The sequence below is a fragment of the Larus michahellis genome, chromosome 11, assembly GCF_964199755.1.
Source record: "Larus michahellis chromosome 11, bLarMic1.1, whole genome shotgun sequence".
Classification (NCBI taxonomy): Eukaryota; Metazoa; Chordata; class Aves; order Charadriiformes; family Laridae; genus Larus; species Larus michahellis.
Genome location: NC_133906.1, coordinates 11,967,369 through 11,979,579, shown reverse-complemented (window position 1 = coordinate 11,979,579; position 12,211 = coordinate 11,967,369). Strand labels below are relative to the sequence as shown.

The following is a 12,211-nucleotide window of genomic DNA, read 5'->3' as shown; positions in this document are numbered from 1 at the left end:
ATAAAATGTGAGAGAAATGAGAAATGAAATCCTGTTGGAAAGGTTGATGAAGTGTCTATGAGTGTAACCTTTAACCGATCGCTTCTCTCCAGCTTATATAGAAATAATTTTGAGGCAGTAACTTTGAGAAAAATTTAAAACCGTCATTGGACCATGACATTTTTCATGGCCAGGCCTGACTCATCCCTTCCACCGTCAGCAAACACACCCACGGGGGAGGATGGCTCCCAACGGCTCAGACCGTGCAATGCCGCATGTGCCGTGCCAGACCGACCGTGCCAGACCAGCTAACCGGGACGGCTTCGGAAATGTGTCTGGAAGGGAAACGTAATTGTTTCATCCATCTACGCTTTCCAGACATTTTGGCAGTGTCAAAAAGGGTATTGGGGTGGTTTTTTTGGGGGGGTCTATGAGATGGACACCCACAGCACGCTCAAATGCACCGTCCTGATCCAAGTTACACCCGGCTGTAGAGAGCTGCAACCAGAGCAAAAGGAGCAGGAAATGCAACGTGGTTTTGGAAGGCGTTTTACAAGATGAAATCTGGTCCTGCTTATGTTAATAGTCGCTTTTCAGACTGGAGTCTGCCAGGAGAGACCTGAGGTTAGGAGTGACACATACGGATTAGGGAACAGCAGGAAGCTTTTCTTAAAAGGATAAAATGGGCATTTTGCATTCACTGACACTTACCTCCTGCTCACGCTGAAATATTACAACACGGCCCCCCTTGTCCCCTGTTGCTAGTAATTCTCCAGTGTGGTTGAATTCTACTGTAGAGATGATGTCAGCTGGAAAGAAGAAGACAAAGACAATTTAAGTAATGGCAGATTGGCTTTCACAGGCATCTAGAAAGCACCATTCCCTGTACAGCTACATGCCTTGTCAGCGCTTCAACCCCTGTGGGATCTCCATAAATCTCCGTTTTTCTATTGTCTATAATAACAATGGCCACAGCATTTTGGAACTTTGCTGTCATGAACCACGACAGTCCTGCCCCCTTGCCCCTGATCTGCGCCCCGACAGCCAAATTCGGGGCTATTTCCATCTCCGCGCTGTGCCTGTGCTGAACGCAGCACACATAACCTGAATTGTGCTGAACGCCCGGCAGTGGGGGCGCAGGGCTGGGCGGCACGGCACGGTATGGTATGGTACAGTACGGTATGGCACAGCATGGTATGGAAAGGCACCGCACGCTCCCCTTGCACCCGGAGGAGCTGCCCCCACCACTTTGGGTGACATGATCGATTTGCCGTCCCCCCTGACGGAGAGGGAGTGGACGGGTGAAAACACCTTCGTATTCTCCACCCGAACCCACTCGAGACCGCACCAATTCTGCCAGTTTCCTCGGCCCGTTGCTGAATCTCCCATCGTCTATCAAGGTAAATTAAAGCGACGCCTTCCAGCCCTCCGTCACCCCAACAGCCACCATGCCGCACCGCTCCCCTTCCCACAAACCCAAGTGCCACCACCGGGGGCAAGCCCCGCCGGGCAGGGACTGGTGCTCGGCTGCAGTGACACGGAGAAGCGAGGAGACGCTCATGGACCTGTGACTTGTAAACGCTTTAATCTACAGTGTTTACCCTTGAGGCAAAGCAAGCAGGAGAGCCGCTAATGATTGGATTTATTAGGCCTATTTTTAGAAGAATGTCAGAGGTTAATTCCACGGCAATTACTGCCCAACTGGTGTTCGCCCACTGCCTGGAGTGCAGCTCTCCGCCAGCACGGGGCCAGGGAGGAAGGAAGGTGGCCTTGGAGCCCCAGTGTTGGTGCAAGACTGATTTTGCAATGAACAGCACTTAGCTATAATAACAGCCAGCTCGCTCCTGCCATGATGACTGACAGGATTTGCATTTCTTTTCCTTCTCATTTCTGCACTCCACAGGGCTGCGCGGGCCCTGGCTGCAACCTCCGCAGCCCTGGGAGGGGCCAGACCCCTCTGCAAAAACCGGCTGCGCCTCAGGGCACTGGCACCCTCGGAGCCCCCCGAGCACCACCATGATTTCTCTTGATTATCAGCTGTGTCATGTACCAGCAGAGAAAGCATCTAGGACACATAACCTGAATTGTCCCTTCTCCCACCCATGATTTCTATCGCTCTCAGACACATATTAGAAATTTATCACAGCAGATTAGAAAAGACAAGGAAGAAAAGGCCATCGACCCAGATTCAGAGACCGGCACAGACTTTCGCAGCTGCTGGGAACGCTTCTGATGGTCTCCATCTTCCAGGACACCAGCCGAGATGGCATCCACCAAACACACGCCCTGCGCCGCAGTGTCTCCCACATGAGGCATCTCAGGGGCCCTTCCACAGCCAAGGGCTCCCCCGAAACACCCCCCTCCACCCTGGAATGGAGTCTGAGCCGGGTGAGTGGCTCTAGAGGGTTTGGGAGTCAGAACCGCCACCACGGCACGCAGCGCCCAGGCAGCCCCCCCGTCCCGGCGGTGAGGGGCTCTCACCAGCACACACCATGGCTCACTGGCACATCGCTGCTCACCAGCACTCACCCCTGCTCACTGGCACACACCGATACTCCCTGGCGCACACCGTGGCTCACCGGCACAGCTCTGCTCACCAGCACACACCGTTACACACCAGCACACACCACTGCTCACCGGCACACACCGCTGCACCGCACACCACTGCACCGCACACCACTGCACCGTACCCCGTAGCGTTGCCCCGAGCTCAGCACCAACCGGGCAGACGGCGCTGCCGGGCCTCAGTTCACTCAGGCTTCACCCGTCTGCTGCCCATGAGGGGGGTTGTGGGGAAGCAGCCCTCCAGCACGGAGAAACGCAGGACAGGGGAGCAGCCCCGATTTATCCACACTGCCCACCGCGCTGCCTTTCAGGGGGCTCCCCGCTCACGCACTGGATCCTCTCTGTCCCCAACCGCCTGCGAGGAGCCACGTCTGCGGCCCTGTGACAATCCAGATGGCTGCAAGCAGGTGAGTGATGAGCTCCGGGCTGCTCCCATTAATACTCGCGGATCTTCCCCATATTGTCCCACCTCTCCAGCATGAAGCACATTTGTAGCGACACGCAAATGCATCCTGAAGTTCATCTTAATTCATTTACAACACTTGGCTGCTGTGAACAGATTTAGGGAGACAATTTCACTGCAGACGGAGATGGAGCTGCAGCAGCAACACCCAAGAGGTGCCGGTGACACCCCGTCCTGCCAAGCCAGTGGAAAGGGGGTGCCGGCAGCTGGACTGGGTGGCACTGGGCTGGAAAGCTCTGCGGCGAAGCACTTTATTCCCTCGCATGGAGCCCTTTTGCCTCAGACAGCCTCTGTGGGCAGCAAAGGCTGCCAGAAAGGTTTCAACCATTTCCTACTAAGGTTAAAAAAAAGGCTGAAAAGCGATGCAGGAGAAGCAAGCTCTGCGCCTGCTTACACCAGAGAAGGGCCAGGCTACCTGTGGCAGAGCCGACTGCAGCGCTGGGCTTGGACAGTGTCTGGGAGGGATTTCAGTCTTCTGGATTAAAGTCACTGAATGGATTTTGAACTTCTTCAGATCACCTGTTCCTCCTCTCTTGGCTGGGCATGAACTATTGGTTAGATACCATTCCCATTTAGCAACCGGGAAAACAGGTCATGGAAGTCATTCAGGGTTTTTTTTGCCCGTTTTCCTTAGGCAATATAATCTACACATACTTCTTCGTTGCTTCTGCTGTTCTTGCACACTCTTTAAAAGCCCTTTTAAGAGATCACCCCTCTGCCGATAGGTTTATTCCGGGAATGCATCAGACACCATGACGCCTCTGGTCTCTGGGTCCCCATTTCGCATCCAATGCGGACTGGAGGCAACCAGGCACCCCCCGGGGCACCCGCGACTTCCCCGTGCTGTCTGCAAGGTGCTTCCCCCCCTGCACGGCTCCCGAACTAAGCCTCAATACGCCGCTAGGTTACTTCGTTTGGGCAGAACAGAAAAGGAGATCAACAACCGGCTCCCACAGTACAGACACATTTTTGACACTGCTGTTAAACAAGCGTCACCATGGAAAACAAATCTCTCCCGTACCCACCCAGTTCTTTAACCTTGGATTCGCTTGACTGATGGGCTGGAATAGCAAGGACCCGCAGAGCCCTTTGCACGAGGGAAACCTTTGCAAAGAGCCTGCACTGAAGCTAGACCCTCAGAAATTAAATTAGCAAAACGTCGGTGAGCAAAACACCCACCTGATACAGTTCCCTTCCTACACTCACCACATTCAGCCAATGCCTCCCAAAGGGCAGGACAGGTATTTTTAAACATCTGTTAAAGGTTGGCAAAGAACACCTGGACAGGGCAAATCCCAGCCATGCTGCTGCCACCGCCCTGCCAGACTTGCTACAGCATTTCACGGTCCTGCAGAATCAGAAACCAATTTGCAATTTCAAGGAAAGGACGTTGGCTCTAACAAATAAAAGAAAAAACATATCCATGAAAAGTTAAGCCAAAAGCCGTGTCCCGTTCTCACAGGTAACGGCATCCACAGCTGCAGACAGATGCCACAGCCAAAATCAAACATGCTCAAGCACTAAGAAGCTTTGTGTTTGGAACCAAACCTGGCTCAGCAGGTTGCGCCAAGCCCCTGTTCAAGCAGAGGTTCTCATTCCCATAGTGGGTGACCTCCACGCTGGTGAGTGTCACGGCGATGTCGTCGGCCGAGCCAGTGTCAGTAGAGGTGATACGTGGAGAACACACCAGGGACGGACTCGGAACAGAAGCTGCAGCAGCAGCCTAGGAACTGCAGAGGCCACGGCCAGGCAGCGTTAATGTGCACCTTTTCCTTCTAAAACTCCTCAGTTGAAAATTTAACTGTTTTGCACTATTTAATCTCCATCACCAGCTGCTAGTTTTAGGTCATTCACTTTTCAATGAATTAAAAATAACGTTCTGTACTGCAGTGAGACATTTTTCAGAGGGCACTTGCTCCCTAATGCATCACCTTGTCAGCAGAGCTGTCTGCAACGCCGGAGCCGGGCACCACAAGGATGCTCCAGCCACCCCGGCCCCATCACCTGTTGGTTCCGCACCTGCGGGAAGGGGGATGCAGGGCCACAGAACCTCCCGCACCCACCGTTTGCTCATGCCGCCACCAGGATTTCAGATAAGGATAATGACAGAGCTTACCTTAAGAAAAACTAACAATTAAAAAACCATCTCATGAGCAGAAGTATTCAACCCAACCCAAGCCCCACCACCGCCAGCAGGAGCGTCACGCCCCGGCACCCATGGGCTGGGCTCTGGCTCTTCTCCTCGACATCTCTGGGTAGTACCAAGAGTCTGGCATCGCGCAGGAAAACACCCCCGCGGGGTGAAATGGAGGAGGTTATGGTTGAGGAGCACAGGGCAGCATCGGATGCTTTTCAAAGATGTCTCCTGACAAACTTGGGTCCCTCCAGCACAGGCTGGTCGGTCACGGGCTGCTGCCTGCTCATCCCCACCCACTGCACTTGAGAGACACGACAGGGTGATTATTAATTAAAATTCCCATGTATTCACATTGAAATGATCAATAATTTATGCCCGGTTCTCCTAAGGTTCCTACAGCAGTTTTGTGACAACAGAAAGGAAAAAAGCTTCTCTCTTTTTTTGCTTTTTCATTTCCTTCATCACCTCCTACACGCTCAGTGCCCCAATGCGGGAATTTAAAGAAAACAGTTTCCATGGAGACCCTCCCCTCCACCGGCACCCACCCGTCCTCCCTTCCCTCAGCATCAGCGCTCCTTCACGCTTTCATGCTAAAAATATCGAAGACGGGATTTGATTTCCGCCGTAGCGATACAGTTTTATGAGAAAAATAGGAAATTTATAATACACACACACCCCCTCCCCCTCTCTGGGTGTGGAGGGAAGGCGTGCTCTCCGTGAGGAATGGGAAAACAAACCCATTATTAAAAAGAAAGAAGACAAAACCAGGGGAGCTGCAGTCGGTGCTGAGACCTGCATTCCCGGAACAGCCCGACCCAGAGCAGGAGGTGCTCGCGCTGAGGCCCCTCTCCTCTTCCTCACCCATGCAGGAGCCCAGGTGCCCTGTGCCCGCTCCCAGAGCATCCCAGGCAGCTCATCCCTGCTCCTGGAGCATCCCAGGTGCCCCATACCCGCTCCTGGAGCATCCCAGGCACCTCATCCCCATTCCTAGAGCATCCCAGCCACCTCATCCCTGCTCCTGGCACATCCCGCCTGCCGCAGCATCATCAGCAGCTCCCTGCAGAAGGGCCCTGATACTGCCTGTCCTGGCGGGGATGCCATGGGGTCACCACACGTGTCCCACCACACACGCCAGAAGCACATGCCCCCACCTCACACATGATGACACCCATGGCCCAGCCTGTGAGGTGCAGGGCACAGCAGGACAGCCATCAGCCTGGCAGGGGCATCCCCGGGCTCAAACCCGCAGGCAGAGGGGTGACCCCCAGCCCCCCGGGGGGCTCTACCCGCTGCTGTGTGCCCCCATCTCAGGTCAGCCAGCACGGCTGGCGCAGGGCAGCGCCTGACAGCCCATGCCTCCCCCTGGCTGGTGGTGTTTTCCAGGGCCTGCCTTGCACACAAGTGCTGAGTTTTTGCCCTTTCTTCCGAAGTCGACCCATTTCCACTGGCACAGAACAATTTCACCAGGGGCAGGATGGTGCAGCCCACCGCATGCTGCCAGATCGCATGGCAGGACTGACCCCATGGGCTAAAAGGGCTGCGAAGGAGTGCTCTGCTCTGCTTTCACCGCACAGCAAGCCAGGAAGAGGTTCAAAGTAGGGAAAGCCAGGGAAAAATCCATCTGTGGGTAAGAGTACCCTTCCCAGCTGAGGTACATGTGTTACAGCAACCTTTAATATCCAGAGCTTGACTGGATGACCCACGATTTTTAATTAGCTTTTCAGAAATGTACTTGCACTGGGTGTACAATGACTACTGAGCGTCCCAGGTGACGTTGCCAGGCAGGCTGGTGGGTGCCGGCTGCGCGGTGGCACCACTGCTGTGCGCTGCCCGTGGGACTGAGCTGCTGCCCCGACCAGCTGCATGCTGATGCCAGGAGGGATGTCAGCGGAGGCTCGTCTCAAGGGCTTGCAGCGTGCCACGGGCACTAGCCTCATGCTAATTGCCAGAAGGTATGCCGGAGCACTGCCAGCCTAAAGCAGGGGACGCGTGAGTCACTGCATGACAGTGTCTTCCCTGGTTGCCTCTGCTCCCATGCCTTCCGCACCCCTGAGAGTCACGCAGCCCTCCCGCGCACCGTCTCCTCCCTCCGCAGGGCAGGACCACGACAGACGCACAAACATTTCTGCACAGCTTCGCTCTCTGCAAGCCGCAGAGAAAACCCTTTAGAGGCAGGAAGAGCATTACTGTAAGCATCATTATAAATTGCCTACAGTGGGAAGGTCACAAACAGCAAACTCTGTGTCTGAGATCCATAAGTGAGTCAGGCATACAGCTGCAAAATTCGCAGTTTCCAACCCAACAAGACCCAGAGCTGACATCTCCACGCTGCTCTGCGTGGTTTCACCCTAAAGCTCGTCTGTTCCTATAAATGTCTCTTACAGCCTGCTCACTCGCCCCAGGCACCGGGATTGGAGAGCTGGCACGTTCTCCAGGTCCTGGTGCTCAGGCGCTGGTACTCAGCCCCTCATGCATAAAACGACCCTAGAGTTTCACTCCCCCAAAACAAGTGACAAGTAGATGGCTTTGCACTTTGTAGGACAGACACCAATGGGGGACCCCTGCTGAAGTCAAGAGGAAGTGTCTATTTACACTCATGCAAGATCTAGGAGAAGAGCATCATGTGGCAATAATTGGGAGAGAAAAAGGCAGAAAATAAAGCTGCAAAATTTTCAGTCATTTTTAGGATTGTTCTTGTTCCTGCCAAAATGTTGACAAAAATACAACAAAACTGTCAAATTTTGACCAGCTTCTTTTCCAAGGAACTGACCGCTGCTTCCCTGCTCCGTGGCAGGGGTCACAGCTGCAGTCCATCCCGCAGGGACACTGCGGGGCGACCCAGACAGGATTTGCCTCTAAACCAGCCCTGACAATCCGTCTCCTTCCCACCATGCAGAGCTTTGCTCTCATTGCTCTTTTTGCTTTTTCACGTACCTACTGAAAACGTGATACTGGACCTTCTGCAGGATCAAACACCAGCTTTCCTCAGGGCAAGCCCTGTCGCAGCGTCACGAGAGGTTTCCCCAGCGCTGAGCCGCGGGGACACTTCAGCCCCCGCAGCTCCACTCTGGACCTCAAACTTGACGGTCCCCAAGACCTGCACGTTTTCTGTGACTGAGGACAACCCACCAGCGCTGGCAGTCCAGGAAGGAAGAGCAACCAGGGCCTGATCCTGGTCACTTATTCCTGCATCTCCCTCCCCCCTGGCTGCTCTCCCAGCGGGACAGGCCTCTCCCGGGGGGGAAGTGGGCAGCCCATGGCTCAGCACCCCCCCACAGGCCCAGGAGTTGTGCAGATGACACCATGGGGCCAGTTTCTTCCCTGATTCCTCCAGGGTGGAGCTCTGCCTTTCCCCGCAGCCCTGACCTCTTCGCTGCTGGCCGGCGTGCTCCTGCCGCTCGGCCCTGCCGGCGGCTGCCAGGGCTCTCCTGACTGCGGCTTGGATTCGGATGCCCCCAGCTTCTTAATATTTGTATAAATCACCCAGCTGACGGCACCGCACACAAAGCCTCCGACTCTGCAGATGATAATAAATTGGGAAGCACCATAAATAACAGCAAACAAGGCTGCCAAATGAAGAAGGATTTAGATCATTCAAATCCCAGGCTATGAGTTGTCAAATCCAGTTTAATGCTGATAAGTGTGGGATAATAACTCAGCACAAACACGTCTCTCCTCCCCCTGTCGGCCCCCCGAACAGAGTGAGGGCAAAGGGGGTTCGCTGGGTGGACGGGGATGCTGCTGCACGACGTCCCCCCCAAGCCTGCCGCTCAGCCATGGGGGAAGCAAACGGGATGCTGACAGGTCCTGTTAACTGCAGAACAACGTCTACATCTGAAACCATTCAGGTGGATGAAGAAAGCACGGGGAGGTCATAAAAAATTAAAGGGCTTAGAGAGGGAAATGAAAGACACAGCCACGTGTGGTCAGGGGAGAGCCCGACCACAAGCCCACCCATGGCCCCTCTGCGGGGTCTCGGTGCGGGCGAAGCACCGTCTCCGCATCCCACCACCCCATGGCAGGAGGTGGACCCCGAGCTCAGAAAGGGGTTTCAAGGAGGACGCAGACCTTCGAGTTGCCACTGACTAATGCAGCACAATCCTCAGCCTCCTGAGGAGGCTCCTGGCTCAGTGACAGCCTGTGGGTCTTACCTTGCCCAGGAAATGGTGAGACTCTATGCATTTCACTGTTCAAAAGAGATCCCTTCGGTTTCCCTTTCTGTCTGCCTCTCTCAAAACAAAAAAAAAAAAGGGAGAGAGCAGGGGTTTTTAATAACTCTGAAACTCACATGCTGTCAGCAATGAGGAATTCACGCTGCATGTCGGAGCTTTAAATGCAGAGTTTTGATGGAGAGTTGTGAAAATACCAACTCTTGAACACTGCAAGGCATTTTAAAGGAACCATGACCTGCTCTCACTTTTCTAGGTTCAGATTTACAGAAGAAAAAAACCAAAGCAAACACAAACCACCCACCCACCCATCCACCAGTCGCAAATGTGAACAGTCCAACGGCCCTGTCTGTTGTGGGTGCAGACTGGGCAATAAATGGAGAATTAATTCTTCTGGGGCCAACCCCTCCCGATGCGCACACAACAGGCGCCTCTGCAGCAGGAAGGCAGCTGAGGAGTCCTCCAGCCACTTCAGGGACTTCAAAGCTTTACAGGTTCAGCTCTTCTGGGGGATGGCCAGGGCACCTTGGAAACACCTCCCATGAAACATCCCACCAGCTCCAAGAGCAGCACCGGCTGTGGGAGCAGGAGCAGCCCGTGTCCCCCAGCGCCGCCTGCGGCAGGGCCAGAGCTCCCAGTCTCCACTCCAGCAGGCAGAGCAAAAACCTCACCCAAAGTCCTGGCTGCAGCTTTCTTCCCTGCCTGTGAACAAGCGTTCGCAAGGAAGCAAACCGAGGATTTCGGGGCCCCTCAGTGACACAAAAGGCAGAGGGAAGACCGGGCAATGCTACAGGGCTGGAGGGGACAGGGAAGCATCACCAGGATCCCACCAGAATGGGCAAAGCGCGGTTCACAGGGTCACGCAGGGCTGAACCCAGCCATCAATCCTCCCCCAGACTGTGTGGTCCACGGCAGGGGGGGAGCGGGTGGGAAGCGAAGAGGACAGCAGAGGTTAAACTGGGATCTAATGGCATGCAAAATCACATGTGATTGATCGGCATTGATTTTTCCCTGCTGAGGTGAATGATAGCCTGGCAAACAGAAATCAATTCCACTGCATTAAGCCCAGTAAGGATCTGGTATCATCAGCAAAATGCCCTGAAACACCATTGCTCGCCGACAGCGCGAAGCACGGCACAGCACCACAGCCGGGCCAGGGCTGTGGTGGAGAAGGGAGGCCAGGCTTTGTGGAAAAACACCACGCCGGAGCCCTGGGAAAGGCCAGGCCACTCCTCTGCACCATGGCAAGTCCTGTTTTCTGCAGGAGTTGGGCTGGAGTCACAGCTTGGAGTTGGACCTCCCGGTGGCTTCGGGGCGGGCTGAGCTCTGCCGCCTGGGTACGGCTTCTCCTTGCGACGAGGCGATGCTGCAGAGCTAGCAGCAGCTGCTGCTCTTCCCCAAAATGGAATAACTCTCCTAGATTTAAGTGCTAAAAATACTGGCACATTCAAAATTTCTCTGCCCTTGTTACAGCAAAGAATAATTTAGTGCTACCGACCTAGACGAAAGAAACTTCCATCTGGTGGCTCCCCCAGCACATCCCCCACTGCAGCGGCTCTTCCAGAGTGCCCAAATGGATTTACTTCTCTCCCACCATTCTCTCAAGGTTTAATTCACTGTAACTGCTGGAAATGAGAGCTCAGGAGGGAATAATGTCATGGAGGCGATCAGCATGAAGGCACAGGGAGAGCAGCGGCTCTCACCGCCCCAGTGCCCGGGTGCGCAGGGCAGCGCTCTGTCCCCGTCACGTGGCACCCGTGATCAAACGCTCCCCCTGAGCTGAATGCAACCAGCAGAAACCATGCTGCTTCGAAATGCAAGGGGTCGGTTCATTAACAGACACAGAACAATAAAATAGAAAAGAAAGCCAACAACAGCTTTCAGACAGAACCGTAACTTTACATGGCACTCGACAGAGATACTCCTTTTTAACCCCAACACATCTTGACTTCAGAGGGTCCCGTCGCAGCTGATTGTTACAGGCACGTGCAGCGAAGCAAAGGGCAGGAGATGCCATCTCAAGGGAGCTCCGGGACCTCTCCCAGCGTGGAGCAGGAACGTGCTCACTCTCATCCTGCCTACGAACATGAGACCCAGGAGATGAAGGGCTCCGGCCACACAGCATGGCCATTACCCTGCCCCCAGGAGGGACACATTGCACCTTCCGCCTGCAGCAGTAGACGATGCTCCCAAGAAGCATGGGGAGAGGAGGGAAGAGCTGCGACTGGGAGATGCAGCTACATCCTGGGGCTCAGCTGTCCCTTGCCCTCCCATCCATGCAGGGACAAGCGAGGAGCGCAGCGGAGAGGGAAGAGAAGAGGTGAAATGGAGAGGTGCAGGGGGATCGCTCTATGTGACAGGCTGGACCAAACCTCCTACCGGGATAGTCATGTGCCACAGGGTTAGAAAAGACCTCCCGTGCTCTGGGCAGGAACACCCAGACCCTGACGGGACCAGGGAAATGCCATCCTGCGGGGAAGGACCGAGGAGCCGTTCTGGTGCTGCGCCGGAGCAGAGAGCGGACCCGCACTGCCGCAGCCACGGGCCGTGTCCCCCGGGGTGTGCAGGAGTCACCGCTCGCAGGACAGAAAAGCCTCCTTCAGAAAACACTGGTGGTTTTAGACGGGAGCTCTGGGCAAGAAATAGAAAAGGCAGAGGCCAAGGGCTGAAAGCAGCAGGCGAGAGCTGGTGCACACAGCGAGACCCCCTGCGCTGGGCTCCTGCTCCCCTTCTCCCGGGCGGTGCTTGCACCCAGCGCTGCCCTTCCCCGCTCCCCGCCAGCACCCCACGGGGTGGCACACGTCCCCATGTGGCACCGCACGCGTCCCTGGGCCCACACGACACACTCTTGCTGGCCGGGGATGTGCACGTGCAACGCAAAACTCCTCTTCTGGTATT

At 55.1% G+C, this 12,211-nt stretch overlaps 1 protein-coding gene across 3 annotated transcripts in view; it reads right to left on the bottom strand.

Moving 5' to 3' along the window:
* PPP2R2B (protein phosphatase 2 regulatory subunit Bbeta) overlaps window positions 1-12,211 on the bottom strand; it is a 100,057-nt gene that overhangs the window by 26,802 nt on the left and 61,044 nt on the right. For all 3 annotated transcript variants that reach the window (XM_074604075.1, XM_074604076.1, XM_074604077.1), the window contains one exon: window positions 691-788. In XM_074604075.1, coding sequence (XP_074460176.1) covers window positions 691-788 — 98 coding nt within the window. The remainder of the gene's footprint in view (window positions 1-690; window positions 789-12,211) is intronic.